General features: G+C 36.5%; 1 protein-coding gene across 5 annotated transcripts in view; it reads left to right on the top strand.

Annotated features, from left to right (window-relative positions):
• The window catches only part of LOC100141615 (protein TMEPAI), a 168,165-nt gene that overhangs the window by 103,417 nt on the left and 47,577 nt on the right, over positions 1 to 17,171 (top strand). For 2 of the 5 annotated variants that reach the window (XM_015977474.2, XM_064358492.1), the window contains exon 2: positions 11,639 to 12,542. The exons of 2 other annotated variants lie outside the window; for them this stretch is intronic. In XM_015977474.2, coding sequence (XP_015832960.1) covers positions 11,723 to 12,542 — 820 coding nt within the window. In that variant the 5' untranslated portion in view covers positions 11,639 to 11,722. Of the gene's footprint in view, positions 1 to 5,638; positions 5,803 to 11,638; positions 12,543 to 17,171 lie in introns of those variants that run through there. One more of the 5 variants, XM_008192373.3, reaches the window with a different exon arrangement.

Here is a 17,171-nt window from a genome sequence, read left to right as displayed (position 1 = left end):
TTTGATGAATTTTTGGTACCTATTTGAGTTTTTGATTTTATATAAGTGATCATTTGTATTAAAAGAATTCTGCAAAATGGTGCAGATTTTCAGTAAAATTGATAAACTACCGTAAATATACAGGGATATTCACATTTAAGCGTCACTAAAGGTTCAATAGGCATAAACCTGTGTATAGTGAATGTACAGAAGTAATTTTTTCAATTAAAATTATGAATTTTATTTAGTTAATTTGGGACATAACTAGTATTTTAATTAAAATATCATTTGCAATACTATAGTAATTATTTTTTGGCATAGACGTGCGGAGAAGAAGTGACGAGTTAATTACCATTTGCTATTGTTAAAAACTTGCCACACCCATTTATTTGTCCATTAAATAATCAATTAGCGTAATCTTGTTGTATTGTAATGTGCGCGCATTGTCCGCCAAATTCCCATCAATGTTAATCCATGCGAGCGTCTATGGTCGATATATCGAACGTCATAATCATGGGCCGTCCCATGGCCTTGTCACGTGCAGACGGACATTCCATCCTTCTCACCTCTAGACGGGCCGTCTGGTACAACATACCACCGACTTATTTTTAAATTCTGAAAGTCCTTTACGGGTCAACCGGATTATGTAATCCAGTTGCCTAACCGCAAACCCCAATTATTATCAATCCGCATGGGCGTGTGTGATGGAAACCAGACACTGTCCAGACCATCGAAAAAACACCCAGCTAAATATAGGCGAGTTTTTCTCGCGCTGATCGATCAACGACAACGATATTAATAGAGACATAAATTAGAATAGGTTTTTGGGGAAAAGGAGGCGACGGAACGAACGAACGAACGCTTCCTTAATTCGATTGTGATTGCAAGATTAGAATTTTTTTCCTGCTTCATGGTTCAACTTTATAAATTTCTTCCGGCTTTTGTTTTTTGCACTTAATCAGAAGCACGATCTTAGAGGATTTTTCCATTTGAAAGGAGCGGAATTAACCTTCTGTGTATATTGTTGTCTGGTGAGAGGTGTCAACAAGGTGCCGTCATCAAAACAATTGGTTTGATTTGATTTCGTTGACAAATAAATACAAAAAGTCAACACAAATATTAATCATGGAAGCTATGAGGTACAAGAGAATTGAAAAGAGAATGTTCCCTTCTTCGAAAATCAATGAGGAAGAGAACTTTCTCCTTTCAAATAAAAAACACTACACTAAATTTTTTTGGCAATGGACAACAATATTCTAGGTTTTTTGACTTTTATTTGCTTGAAGCTTCTTCTCAAGTTCTTTCTCACAACTGCAACGCTGATTTAGAATTGATTTAAATTTTTTGAATTATTTTTACGAGCGTTTAGCACAGTTTCCAAAAGAAAATAAATTGATTTAGTGCTTTTCTGGCCTGATTTAGAGTAGAAAAAGTTCACCGAAAATTTATTTTTAAGACCAAAAAACTTACTTTAGCACTCAGGAAAAAAATTTTTGAAAAAAAAATAAGTACTACTCAGGTAAAAAATGTCAGAAAAAGTAGACGAAATTCGTGTCATTTGGACTACAATATTTGAAAACCCAAAATGTCTCGTACTTATTTTTTCTGACCCAAGTTTTAAAGTGTTATTTTTTTATAATTTTTCTGAGTTTTAAAACCAATTTCCAAAATTGGCTTTAAAACGAATGAAGCGTCAACGGCCGCGTTCACACGACTTTAATAACGCCCCTGTAATTGAAAACAGTAAAAAGCGTCTAAACACATATAGTTTACACCAGAAATTATGCATCTGTGTAATGAATAGAGGCTTGCAAGTGAATTTAGAGCGCTTTTTCGCGCAACAAACTGTCGGTTTTGTAATTAATTTATATAGCGGTTTCACTCACTCCCAGCTCCGTATACATATACAGCGTGAATCATAAAACAATAGTTTAGTATGCAACCAACAATACGTCCCAATTAGAGGCGAGTGAAAGTTTGGCGACGACAGCTTTGGTTCACCTTTTGCGTCTCTGGTCGTATTAGAAATCTCCGAGCACGCTAACGATTGCACTAAACTTTTATGGGGTCTAGTCTCGGCCATCGTTGGCAGGCGGCGGCAACGCGGAGAAAGTCATCGTCTCGCGCTATCTGATACAAGATAAATGTTATTTCAGTTTTTATCCGAGAGATCATTTACTTTACGTGCATACAGCATCGGGCGCGTCTAGGCGGCTTTTTCTACACATTCCGGGCTCTTTTGATCTGGATTATAATTGCACGATTGCCGGCGTCTGCGGAGCGAATTTCGTCTGCGATATGGATGTCCATGTCCACATTTGCAACAGTGTCATTGAATGAGCTAAGACGACTATTAGACACGGATTTTCTATTAGGCGACACAGTGGGAATCTACCGGATTTTTTACGGGGCAAAGATCTACCGAAACGACGGTTTTTAGAGCAAAGCTTGCCAAACTGCATTTCTAAAGACCTGGGTCAAAGTCCCTATTATAATATTAATTTACGTTGCGAAATTGGAAAAACAAAAATACAAAATCAGCAGGTTTCAAGCCCGGACGTTATGGTGGAACATCGAAAAAGTTGATGAACTCCTATGGTATTGTCTCGACTTGAAACTTGTTAATTATAAATAGCACGAAATATTATTTAAATTCAAATTTTGTGGATGATTTCTCAAAAACTGAAAAAAAAATCGAGAGAAAAAACCACTTAAAAAATCAAAAACTACATTTTTTTTGGATTAATTTTGTTGATTTCGCGGTTTGGTTTGAATAAGATTTTACAAATACATCGATTTTGGGAATTTTTCGATTTATTTTGGCAACATTTCTAAACTTAGAATTTTTGGTGAAAAGCAGAACTCGATTTTCGACCAAAAGTTGACTCTGAAAGACGACCAACAAAATTGTGCTAAATAAAAATTGTGGTAAAAATTTTGCTCAATAATGGGTTAAATCGAGAGAAACGTTAATTTTGTGATTTTTAGGTGGATTTTGACAAATTCTTGCAAAATAAATCAGTTTCAACGTAAAAAAGATAAGATAATATCAATTTAAAGCTAATTGGGTGATTTTTCATCCAGTTTTCGGTAAATTTTTACCTAAACTATACTCCTATTTTAGTATAATTGGGTAAATTTTTGGTCTATTTTTGACGAAATTTTTCGAAATAATTGCATTTTCAGTTGAAAAACATTCTCGAGGAAAAACTGAGTTTTTGGCAAAACTTTATTATGCAATCCATTTTTTACAGGACAGTACACCCACCTTAAAAAGATTTATTGATAGTTGAACGTTTCGCAGTTACGTTGAATTATTTAGAATTATCGGAATTAATCTGGAATTATATAAAAATAGTCTGAAAAACAATGAATTTTTTAATAATCATTGGAATTAACAAGATTTTTTTTGGAAATGGAATACATACATATACAAATACATATCACAAATTTTGTTCGAAATAATCTAAAGCTTGTATTTCGAATTTAAAATTCGCTTTCGATCTCGAGCTATTAATAGATTTGAGATTGAAAACAAGCGCGTTTTTTCCAATTTTATAAATTCCCTGTTGGGCACGTTTTTTTATTTGTATTTAAATGGCTATAAAGCTGTTGTTTACGTTCATTTTTCTTAAATTTTGGATGTAAATCTCTCGGAAACAAATTATGCAAAAATATACGCTAACATAAAATGGAATACATAATTACCAAAAGATTAACCATTAGTTTCAAATTTGACTTGCTTTCTTTTGCTACCTACATTGTTTTTGTCCATGTTTCTAGTAAAATGTAAAAATGAATTAAACATATTTCATCTTATTATTATTTTTTACTCCTCATTATGAAGCTGCGGATATGGTCCTCGTTATTCATTATTTAGGACAGTTTTGGTAAAGAAATAGGTGTTCCAGTTACATTTTTTGCATTCTTGTACCTAGTTTCCATCAAAATTATTACGTTTCAGTAACTTTTTTCTTTAATTATTGTTGTTTTCGGTGATATTTCTTTTATAATACCGGAAGCACTTTTGCAATGTTTTTCTCTTCAAGATTTGCAAGATTTGATAAATTATTGTTGCATGTTTCACCTACACCTTGTTGTATCCGAAGACATTTCCGTCGTTTGTACACTTTATTAATAAGGACATGGTAATTAGGCCAGGAAACATTTCTTTAACTGCAATTAATTATTTTGATGCATATCTATGTTTTATACAGGATGTTATTGATATACTGCTATTGCAAATAAACAACAATTGTCTACATGAGTGAATATGATGCTTGCATGAAAATAATTAAGTTTCATTAATCACTGCGTATACTGTGCTTTGGAAAAAACAGTAAAGAAATTAATGAATTGTTGAACATAAATATTGCTCTAAATTTTCAGTTGAAAAATTAGTTCGTTATTCTGTAACAATTAATCCCAATCTAGAAAATAAACTGACTGTATTACCAATAGTTTTTAATTCAATTAACATTTTTATTTTCAGTAGATTTTTTATATCCACAATTTCATAAAAATTAAAAATTTTTTTTTGTTAAATTCACTCTTGCAAGGTTTAACGAATTTTCATATGCCTTTACAACCCTCTGGAGTTGTTAAAAGACCAAAAAAGTCCATATGTTCGATCTTTTGATGTTTGATTTTTTCAATTTTTGTCGCAGTTTTTGTCGATTTTGGGTACCCGGAACATTTGTCGAGCAATAGCTCCGGAACTATTAGAGATAACCCCATAAAGTGTATTATCGTTGGAAAGCTCTTTGAATTATCTATTTTTTTCAAAAAAGATTATTGTTCTCCGACTAATAGTTTTCGAGCAAATTGCAGATAAAAGCAGAAATTGGTAAAATTTTAAAAAAATTCATAACTAAAAAACTATTGGGAATTTGGCAATTTTCTCGATACCAATCGATTCCCCGGATCATTTTGCATAGGTATGGATCAAAATAGTTCCACTTTTTGGAATAGTTTAGCCGTGAATGAGAAAATAAAAAAATTAAAAAAAAAGTTAACACCGGTCAATTTTTAAAGTGTCTAAAACTCAAATAAAACCGATCTTTTAGATTTCGATGTGCTCTTAATGATGAAAAAAAGCTTTTTCTCCTAGCTCATTTAGTTTGGCCATAATCGGCGTTTGAAAATTGATTTTTTTTAAGAGATATTGCCTTGAAACCTATGCCGTCTGATAGCGCTTGAAATTATCTATTTTATATTTTTTAACAGCCCAGTCAGTTAAAAAACTGGCGTTCCTTGTCCCCATCACATTGATACCATCTGGAAATCTCATTGAAACCACTTTGTGATTTATTTAAACCAAGCCAACGTAACAAAATGTTGCGATAAGCAAATGGAATGATGCACGTCACCAAATGTGCAATTGAAATTCTCGACGATCGCCTAATAACGTCGTTAAAGATTGCATAAAAAGTGCATTTTTTATCTCGTGTCGCGTCATTGCAACGAACGTCACCTCCGTCCTTGCCCCCAAGTTTCGCCGCCCCCGACTGTTGCCGGAACTGTCTCAGGGGCCCAATCTCTATATTTAAATGTTTTCCATTGTGCGATATAGTAAATAATGGGGATATTGCATAACCGGCGGTTGCCCATCCTGGCCGCCGACCACTATCGAACATTTACGAACCTGCTCGGGTCGAGCGAGCGGCGCTCGAGGAGGTTCAGTAAGTGACGACACTCCGGTGCTTCAGCAGGACGCGAGCGACGCGAGTCCAACTGTTATCAAAGGTGCGAGTGCCGGCCCTGTGCGAGAACGCCGCCCCCAGCGGGCCCATGGTGCAGTGTCGTCGCGAGTGCCACCGCTAAGTATGCATAACCGCCCCCGGAGGCGGTGCAATTGCCTACACGACGGTCGCTGATTTTTTCTTGTTCTTGTGGCGGAGAAAATTTGAGGGAATGAGGATTGAAATTGCGAAAAACGCACGACCTTGACCCGGAATTGAAAAATTTGTTACTAAGAGCATTGGAAATTTTAGATTTTGGCGCAACACTGGCGTGTTATTAAACGCCGGATTTAATTTTAAAATTGGAAAAATTGCAAAAGATCTAGAATGATTATTTTTATGCCGAATGGTCAGGTTGGTAAACTATTATCATTAAGGGTGTTTTTCCTTGGGGTAAGTTTAAATGTGAGGAGCGAGAACTATTTTGCCGTTTTATACGTTTATGTTAAAAATTGCGTGTTCATTTTTCACTCAAAAAAACAATCACGGAATTATTAGAGATAAGATAGAACAAAAACAATAACAAAAAAAGTGTGATTCCAGATGGAGAATTGTTAGCGTTTGCTGAAAGGTTATTCAAACGTGTATGATTAAAAAAATCGATGCGATCGTAACCGTGTTTTTTTTTTTGTTAATTTTCTGTCCTTTAAGTTGTTGTAGCACCAAAACACTTTTGGTAGTACTCGAACCTACTAAGCATAAAAAACTGCAGATAATTTTCAAGGCAAATTCGAGAAACATTATTCGGTTTAAAATTTGCTAATAGATGATAATCTCTGATTTTTCCTTTCTGTCTGTATCAATTGTGGGAGACTTGTTTCATGTCTGAAAAATTGAAAAAAAATTAATAAAAGGTTTCTCGAAGAATTATGATGAAAATAGTGTTTTTAAAAAAAATCAAACACAAGTTTATTAAAGGAACACAAAAAATATTCAGCATTTGCTGAATCTCAAATGTTCAAAAATTCAGTTACAAAATTTTTATCGAGTTTTTTTTTCCTAGCTGACAAAAACTATTGATAATGATAATAATGTTCTAACTACTAAGCATGAAAAATTGCAGATCATTTTCAATTCAAGAATGATAGAAGAAACATCATTATATTTTGTTAAATGGATGAGAAATTTAAAAATGAAAAAAGGAGTGTGTGATTTTGTTTTTTTTACGTACTATATCAAAGTTTTTGGAAAATATGATTATTTTTCGTATGGAAGTTTGAATAAAAATGAATCAAACGATTTCTTGAAGAATCATTGTGAAAATTTGCGAATTACATATTCGAAAAAACCTCGAAAAACAATGTATTTATTTTCAGACGATTGGAGTAAGGAATTTTTAGAGACAACCAAGTAAAAACAATAAAAAGAGATATCTTAGGATTTTTTAGCATCTGCTGAATCTCGAATTTACAAAAATATTCAAAAGTGCATGAAAATTAGTCCTGTCTAAAGTGAAGTACATAATTTGCACCCATTTTTTTTCCAGTATCTTTTCTTAAAAAAAAAATCTTCCCACTAAACATACTAATGCATAAAGTTTCAAGGAACCAAAAAATAAGTTGAAATTGCTAAATGGTTCACTTTTTTTTAATTAAAATTTAAAAATCTACCATTATACATTTTAAAAAATACCTCCAAAAATACTTAATATTGTTTTAAAAAAATATATTTTATTTTGATAATAAAAAAGTACGTTTAACAATATTGAAAAAAAATATTTAAGTTAGGGACATTCAAGAAAATGTAGCATAAATTTTAATACATATAATTTTCCAGGAAAAAAATCATTAACCTTTAATAGGTATATGGATAATCCAAAAAAAACAAACTAAAATTGAAAAATCTACTGCTACATACACACATTTTGAAAAAAATGTTAATATTGTTTTAAAAAATTGCATATTTTTGTTATCAAAGGTATGTCTAATAATTAAAAAGAATCAAAAGTGTAACAAAATTTTTCAAAAATCCATGGTCTGTTTGTCTGTGCAAAGGTAAATGGTTAACAATTTGATTTTCCAAAAATATAATTAATTTTTGTTTTATTGAAAAAAAAAATTAAAAATAAAATTTTGTACTCAGTTTAGATGTGATTAACTCTTGCTTCAATAATTTCATTCACTGATATAGGAAGAGAAAATTTGTTATTCAAAATTTTTGTCCCAGAAGTAAGGTTTTCATTTTATATAGTTTTTATCAAAGTGAGAAATTGATTTTTATTGATGTATTTGCAAAATTATGAAAAAAAAAACTGAAAAAAGTCAACCCTTGAAGGAATGTTTCCTACAGTATGTACTGAATAAATTTCCACATTTGGAAACAAAAAAAATTGCTGAGTGTCAAATCTGACCAATACGGCGGATGTGGCATTGGTTCGAAACTAATTTTTGCTATCGAAATTTGTAAAGTCTTTTTTTGGTCTTATGTAGGTGTTTTTTCTCAATTTCCTCATTTAACCTGTCAAATGTCAACTAAATCATAATTTTCCAGTTATCATTTTTCCTGATTCTAAGTAGTAACATTGTAGATTTTTAACTAATATTAGCAAAATACTGCCTAAAGTATGTAGTCAGTTCAGTTTGTCGTTATTCAGTATTTTAGACACAATTAACATTTCAGAAAATTAACTTTTTTTAAAGAGAATAATTATGATACATACATTCATTGTCTGTCTTCCCAATTCCCAGACTCAGTCGAGTGTTGGTGATAAATGGTGATCGTTTTTGTGAAAATAAATATATCAGTGAGATGTCACCGTCTCAGTTTTCGTTTGAGCCATTTGGCCCCATCAACGGAGTCCCAGTATTCAAATATACAGTTACTTTATTTCTGTTAGGTATCCAATTCATGTTATGTAAGAAAAATGGGAAGTAGGTCAGCTTATAAATAAAACAATATGCAAAAAATTATGATTCAAAAATAAAAGAGTGTGTATTTCACAAGTGCGAAAATTCTCCTTCTCCAGTTCACCTAATCCTTTGTTCTTTCTCTTCGAAATCTCGCCTCCAAAATGTGCTTCAACTCCTGCGGGAATTTTCGTAACGCAACTGGTTATGGTCGCCACCATCGCAATCGATGGTCGTTCCGCGATTATGATTGAAAAAAAGCGAATGCCAGGCAACGTGGTTTCATAAATATTTTATCCTACATTCTAAAAGTGAGGGATTCAGTAGCCAGTATTAGAATGTAGTACGTTGGCTCCCGAGTTGTTTCTCTGTAGCAGACGTACGAATCAGATATTTTTAACTCGAGAACTATTTGCTTGTTTGCTGCCAAAATGTTTGAACTATGGCAAATAGTTCAGGTTCGTTTACTACAAAAATCAGTCGCGCCCCTTCGAGCCCTCCCAATTACATCGTGCAATAATTGATGTTACATAAAACTGCAAAAAAATTCAATCGGATCGCGCGTCTAGACGCCTGCCTGTGTCTAGTCGAGACGATTAAAGTTGGGCCAACGATCAATGAAGTCTAACGACGTTGTCTGATCAAGAATCGATGATGGTTGGCCCCGACTCACGTCTGCACTTGACGGTTTATTATTCTATCGACTGTTTAGTCTGCAGTCTAGTATTTTTGAAATTTGCAATTTCTAAAAATACCAACTCGAGGCGAATCTGACGCGATACAGTTAACAACGATCGCTGATGGAGAAAACAAGGCACTAGATACACAAACTGTGGTAAACACCGATTTATGAATGGTTTTTACGCTACAAGGCGATTTTTTCAAAAAATAAAATACTCAACCATTCAGTACGTATTAAGGAAAAAGGGAACTTTTATCTGTTATTTGAAGTTCAAAAACGTCACAAATTTTTGAATTTTGTTTTTTTGAGGAAAACATTCTATAAAAATTGAGGCTAACGTATTGGCTTTATGTTTTTTCGAGTTACTTTTTTTTGCAAGAATGATTTTTTTGATTTTTCAGTCAAAATCATCTACTGTTTTAATAATAGAATAGTATAGTATTCATAAACACCCTCATTGTGATACGAGTATTTTGAGACACGAGCAACGTAGTGACGAGTGCTACAATGCACGAAGTTAGGGTCGCTAAAATGTATGGATACAGGTAAATATTTTCAGAACGGTTTAACAGAAAACTTTGAAATTTGGGAAACAGTTAAAAGTGTGTAAGTTCTATCTCATCTGGGGGTTTTTTCAAATTTCTATTATAATTTATTTTGAAAATACAAGGCTAACTCGATTTTTTTAATGGCACGAAGTTATGTTAAATGACGGAAGAAATTGTTTTTTGTTGTTTAGGGCCGGGAGTAAATTAAATTTTATATTTTTAGCTATATATTTTTATGGTAAATAATTTATATTGACAGCAGCTTATTTTGACAGTTTAAAAAAATATTGCGCCAATGATTATTATTTTTTACCTCGAAACTCGCTGAATTATGAACAAGTTACATTATTTTTGACACTTTTAGGCGAATTACCTCGTTTCTAAATGACGAGCTTATTTATTTTGTGAGATTTTTTCTAAACTCTATCAATAAATATGGTTATTTCAACCAAATCTGGTGATTTATCTGTTTTTTTTAATCAGAAACTCACTTATTTCAAGTGATTTTGTCGGACCAATCAGAAACAGGCAGTACAGAGAAACAAACGGAGAAAAGGCAATATGAAAATTAAATAAATAATTAAGTCAAAAAAAGGAGTAAAAATAATCGTCGAATTTTTCAGTACAGTCATTTAAGACATAGAAGTTTTTTAAGTTGTCAGCGTTAGTAAAACGAAACAATAGAACAGATGAAAACACAAGAAGCAAGGAAGATTTTTCACAATATACGCACATACGATTTTCTCAATATTTCTACTAATTGCAGTGAAAAATTATAATTTTCCGTTCGTTGTTAAATGATAATTGATAAACGTTAATGAACACCTTTTTTCAGAGCAACAAAATCTGAATAGTTACGATAGTTGACCTTTATACCTCGCTCCTGCTCTATTTTTAGTCTAATTTAAAAAAATGACATGACAATTTTTTTTAATATTGCAATTGTAAATAGGCCAGCAAAACACCGGAAACAACCCAACTGTTCGTGACGTTCGCAATTCCAAAAAACTAATCACAATTCTCGCTCCACCAAAGTTTTAAAAATTCTTTAGTGCCCATAAAAAATTATTGTTACGACCGTCCTGTAGACTATACGCCAGGAACATATCCTGACTATCTGTCGTTATTCCCTGTCTTTTTTTTTTGTTTAAATACCTACATTTTGGTTTCTTGGACTCTTGAAGTAGGTAATGTAATGAAATGTTTTTGGCAAAAGTGGTTTTCAATGGCCGCCCCCTTCCATCTATTTGAAAACTCTAGCGCTGTTGTCAAGCTTCTTCCGTTTGGCAAATGGTTGTGTAAATTGGAGTTTGTTGTTGTGTGATGACGATTGTAGGTTCTCGTCGTCGGCAAGATTAATAAAAGCCGTTTTTCGCGACAACGTGTAAGAATAATTGAATATTACAATGTTGCGGCGGTGACGTTGGCGGGGGGCGTGCAGAGACCACAGTCTGCTGCTTCTGTTCTAAATGCGGGGCTGGCCGGCCGCCAGCTGCCCGCGTGGCGCGTGTGTTAATACACTGAGAGTCCACCAAACCTATTGTACAAGGCGGTATTGACAAATAACACCGTCCAACAACACCACAGGGGTGCACTTTATACCCGAAAACTGCTTTATTGGAGGGATTTTGAGAAGATCGCACTTAAGGTTAAAGGGGAACACGTTTTAGTGTGTTTCTAAGCCGTGAGATGGCGCTGAATCTATTTTTCTATTATCTATTTCCTTTTTTTGGAAACGAGTCCATAGTGTCCAAAATCACACTTTTAAAGTATGCATTTTTCTCAAAATTCCTCCAATAAAAATGTTGAAATTCGTGTGGACTATGAGAGGTGTCTTTGCAGGATGGTGTCCGAGTAAGAAGCGGAGTCGAGCGAGAGTTTGAACTGCCCCCAAGATGGTGTTGGGCAGCACCTTGGTGCGATGCAATGTCCATCCTTGTCGCGTTTGTAAGTCCTCCTCGCCGTGGGATCCCACTCTTGCGCCCTCCATCCGCTAAGCTGGGCCCTAGGGGCCGTTTGCAGTTAGTGTGTGTAAGCGCCTCCTTGGAGTTGACATTCGAGTGCTCTCTGGTGGTCGCCGTCATCGCAGTGAGAGCCCTTTATGCCGGGACGTTGGCCCCGCTTTGGACCACGGCCCCGAGTCTGCCCCAGCGCCCCCTGGCCGCCCTCTGCCTCCTTGCCACTTTAACGATAGCGGCAAGGTGCTATGCGTCCTCGAACGCTACGCATCCTTTAGTCCAATTCAGTCCGACGCCCTCTTCTTCCCTTAGTCCAATTGATAATTCCAATGCCCGACCGCATTCTTCCACTTTAGTATTAAGTAGGTTATTGAGTCCTCCTCGACCTGTACAAAGTGATACTAGCGTAATTGTAATAAATTCTAAAAAGTTGTTGCATAATCAAAATTCTAACGAGACGAAGACCACGAGGCGCAAAAAACCGATTAGCGCTAGGACTAAGCGCGAACTCTACGCTTCAAAGTACTACAACAGGATTTTTGAACAGACCAAGAGGACCAGCGCGGAAAAAAGCAACGAGGAGAAAAGAGCGAATGTGCTGGTGACCAGTGAGACTGACAATAGTGTGAGTGATAGTGATAGAGTGAACTATACGACTGTCAACACTGCGCCAGAAAACGAACATCAGAACGATAGCAGCTTCTTAGACCAGGAGGACGCACCAGCCGCACACTCTGAAGGCACGGAACGGCCCATGCCTCCGGTGCATGACCACGGCAACGCTTCATGTAAGTCCACTTTTTTTACTCTATCGCCAAAAAACGCTAAACTTGAAAGTTGCTACATTTGCGCATTTTACTACTCGTTTTGTCTGTCAAAAAGAATAGTACTAGCTGTATATTGTGTAAGCTACCTGGTCAGTTTGTAAACTTTTATTGAAATTTATGACCTAAAACATTTTAGTCGGACTTTTGCTTTCCAGCCCGGTTGGTAGGGGTGTCATTCTTTTTTTGGGGTTCTTCGTACGGGCTTGTGTCTTTTACTTCGCAATATTTTGTGCATGTCATTTCGATATTTTGTATTACTTGTAAGCTGGAGTCACCTCGTTTCTTACTTTTTATTGAAACAGAATTTTAACGAAACTTTTTAAATTACTTTTCCACCAACTCTCTACCTTTATGCACATACGCTACTCCTGTGAAATTTGCGTAAGTCAGTTATGCGCAAAATTTTGAAAGCTCAACGTTATTGTGGAATCTAACGTTCTCAAGCACCTTAAATGAGGGCTTAGTTTTTCAGATATCAATTTAATATAGTGAAGGGTATTGTTTTGGATGCTTCCAAAATACAGAAACTATGTTTTTCCACCTGAAACCACAGGCTTAAGTATCATACTGAGGTGTTCCACTGCTATTACGGATAACTAGAGCAGAAATTAAAAAAAAACACATGGTATAAAGTATAAAAATGTAAATTTTCTGTTAGTTGCGTTGATTTTTGACCAAACAAGTGAACAAAAATAATGAATTTTGAGTATCTTGAGATTGACTTTGTCTTGGAAATGGAAGAAGGGTCAGTTTTGCGCTGGTTGTATTAGAAGGGTCAGCCCTGTGTTGATTTTGCGCTGGTTGTTTGTCGTGCGTCGTCGATTTGGCGTCGCAGCGGCAGGCATCTATTTGGGGAAGTGACGCACGCCACTGTTCGCTCCGCTTAGTCTGGCCGTCCTGCCCGACCCAGTCACCGTCATTGCCTATGCACTCGCTCATTATACCATTTGGCATGATTACTGCATTACTAATAACGCCCGAAATAGCCAACATCTTCCCAAGCCAGCCCACGTCCCACCACCACCACCACCATAATCGACTACCTGAAGCCGATCCTCCACATCATAAACCACCAAGATGCATGTAATTTAGTATTGTTGCGGCGAGACAAAGATACGATCTCAATTTGCGGCAGATGCTATCTGGACCCTCCGACTTAAATCGTCCAATTCCAGAACGAACGACCTCTGGGATGGGTTCGCGACGTCCATTACTGAGAATTTATGCATCCACCAGCAAGTGCATTTCGTCCGGACGGACGTGCATTTTTACAAAAACAAATTGCCCACAGATTGGGATCGGCGGTGACACACGGACGGGAAAGGTCAAGGGTGTGTGTGGTGGTGGCGATGCGACCAAGAGATGTGAAAAAAGATTACAACGAGTTGAGCTGCTGGGACGAGATACACTCCCGGTTTAATAACGTTTTCAAACTATTAATAGCATGGGATTCCATTAGAACTAGGTCGCCTCTCTGACATGACTCGCCTAATCAAAAATCCTACAGTTTTTAAACACCACTCCACGATTTCATTCATTCGAGACCAAAAGGCCACCAAGTGCTGGCTCCGAAATTTTTTCAACAACGATACATCTGGTGTCAACAGATAAAAAGCGTCCTAATTTTTGTCCAAGACAAAAAAGGACACTCTTGACTAATTGCCGAGTTGCGTTTCTCCTCTTTTTTTCATGTTTATTGTAACGATTGGTCTGTTCGAAATGCGTAAAGCAGATGTCAGAATGTTTGACGGTTCGGGATAAGTTGTTTATAGAACAGTCACTTCTTGGGGCTCAAAGGAACGCCGACGGAGATCTCTATTTTGGCGATATCTTAGAACCAAAGGATACAAACATTAACTTGTCTTCCACCGAAAATCTATTGTTCTTTATTATAAGCTAAACGTTTTTCCTATTTTGGTGGAGTGTGTGAAGAAGGGATTCGTTTCTCGATCCTTTATCTGAAGCTACAACTTTGGCCTTTTTCCTGGTTTCGTGTCTTGCAACGGATTCTCATGATCACTTCACTTTCACTCGCATATCTCGGAGTGAGTGCGGGGGTGCAGCGAGGCGATGTGGAGGTCGTCGACCGATATCTCTTCCACAATGCTTTACTATAAACGTCGTAAGGAGAGTATCGGTTTGCTTCTCGATGTCGTGTCGTGACGTCAATTCGCGACTTCCCCAGCTCGCGTTTTTTCTTGCGAGGGGCGGCAGGAGACGAACGTGACGCAATAAAGGGCCGACGGCGGCGGCGGCAGCGGCGGCGGGCGACGGTTTCCTAGGCAACTGGCATGGTGCACGCACGTAGCAACAGTGCGTGCACGGATCCGTCGTTTCAAGGTTCCAGCTAAAACGAGGAAATCGCGCCTATTCGCCTATTATTATTATTACGGCGATGACGAGTTGCGAAGGCCGCCGGGAGACAGACAACTGGAAATCCAGACATTACGTTTGAATAAATAATAAAATAAGCGAATGTTGGGGGTAATTCAGATTCCATCCTCTTGGAAGTTTTTAGAGCAACTAAGAGAAGTTGTTGCATTTAGCAAATTGGAGTGCAGTTGCGAAACGTGCAACCACTTTACATGCGCATTAATTTTCGTCTAACAAAATGGTAACGAATTCAAACAAACATCCGTTAAAATAAATACGCAGTGTTTGTATTTTATCACTTGCCACAAAGGCGCCGAATTTATCGCTTTCCCCTAAACAAGGCTTCAGAACAGCGCTTTTCAAGTTAAATAAAATATAATTTTCACAGAGTTTTTGACAGAATACGACTTCGGTCTTCTATTTTATTTCACTGGATTTTTTTTTCATTAGTTGGACGATCGTTTTGTTAATCTGAATTTTTGCTTTCCATATTTTTACCAAGTTTTGCCCAAAAATATTCTTCTGGTACTTCTTCTCTTGCATAAATAAATGTTTTTGATTATTTTTTATCTTATCCATTCTTCTGACATTCTTTATGATCATAACTGTACCTAATGGTAAGAAATCAAATTGGACCTTTCTCTCAAAAGTTTATTAGAATTCTACATTTTCCGGCTAAATTAATACTTGACCAGCTTCAGTCTTAAGTTATAGAAGCAAGTTATTGGGAATTAGCAGCCCTCTGGACGAAAAAATAGAGATATCAAAGAAAGGAAAATTTCGTCTCGTGGTGTTAAAATTTTCGTGTATAAGGTGGAGGCGTTTGATTGCAACGTGTCTCATCATCAGCGTCGGAGGCGTCGGCGGCGTCGCGTGACTGCGGAAAACGTGACCCACATCGAAACCTCGCCGCCTAATAAATCGATTAAAAGCCGCGTGAAGCGATGATGATGGATTTCAAAAAGGAACAAAGAATTTTTCCCGATGCTTCCCTTCATGCGGAAACGTGTGTGGTGGCAATTATAATGCGCCCACACACACACGAACGAAATCGCAGCGGTTTAATAATGACGAACGCCACTTGGAAATTGTTAATTGCCACGTTTACACGAAAATAATGCGAGGGAACGCGCGCGTGTGGTCGCCCGTAAAAACGACTTAACACCGACTGCTAGTTTGATATGAAGAACATAGCAGCGAAAAAATTTGGCTTGCTCTCAGGGTCAAGCAATCAACTGATCGGCGGGCTATTTATACTTATAGTCGGAAAAGTGATTTTTCCCTCGGCTAGCGTTTGATTGAGTTCATGTCCGTTTCTCGGAGTTGGAGAAATCAGGATCACGTCTTTCGAGGTGGTGGCGCGTCGTCTTCTGGCGGCTCAACCTCTTGAATGCATTATCGTCCCTGGCCATCCGCTTCTGTACATATGAAACGAGATGCGCTCCACGACTCGTAGAATCTTAACAAGCCGACATGAAACGCACCGCCTTTCTATCATGCATCCGATAATCCACTGCGTAACATTTCACCTCCGACTAATCATCACTTGATCTTTTCTGACAACCGAAAAAATCAAGAACGCGTCTCCTGAAAGAACATGAGACGAGGGAACAGCTGAACATTTCTAAACCAACCGCAAAAAGTCTAAAACCAGTTTGTCATTTATTAAAATTTATTTTCAAAATCCAATATAAATAATTTATACAAAATTGCTGAATTGGTATTATTTATAACATTTTGAATTGGTGCAGTCGGTAGGATTCGCAAATATTTTAACACATTTTTTTTTGTTTTTTGTAACGAAGTGAAGGAAAACAATGTCTTTGGAGAAGGTTTTTTAATTTGTTTAGTTGTGAAAATTTTGAACCGTTCGCCGGTCTAGCGTTGGCAAAGGGTGAATGTGGGGTTGAAGTTCATGCGGCAGCGAATACTCATTACAAGCACACGAGCAATCAGAGCCGATATCGCACCCAGACAATACAGTGCTGAAACTCGGGAGTTAATTATTGCACAGCTTTAATAATGGTAGTGTTCATTGTTAGTTTTCGAGCCAATCTAACTACAAATACTCAAAGCAAATTAGTAATTTCGCGTTGTATATACATTAGTGTCTTTCTCAATTACCCTTTGAATGGTTCCGTCTCGTGTAAGATTAATTTTTTCCCTCCTGCTACTGCCACACCACACAGTAATATTTATGTAACACATTCCTTTGAA

The sequence above is a fragment of the Tribolium castaneum genome, chromosome 1, assembly GCF_031307605.1.
Source record: "Tribolium castaneum strain GA2 chromosome 1, icTriCast1.1, whole genome shotgun sequence".
Taxonomy (NCBI): Eukaryota; Metazoa; Arthropoda; class Insecta; order Coleoptera; family Tenebrionidae; genus Tribolium; species Tribolium castaneum.
The sequence above is the reverse complement of the archived record's forward strand: the minus strand, read 5'-3'. Positions and strand labels throughout refer to the sequence as shown.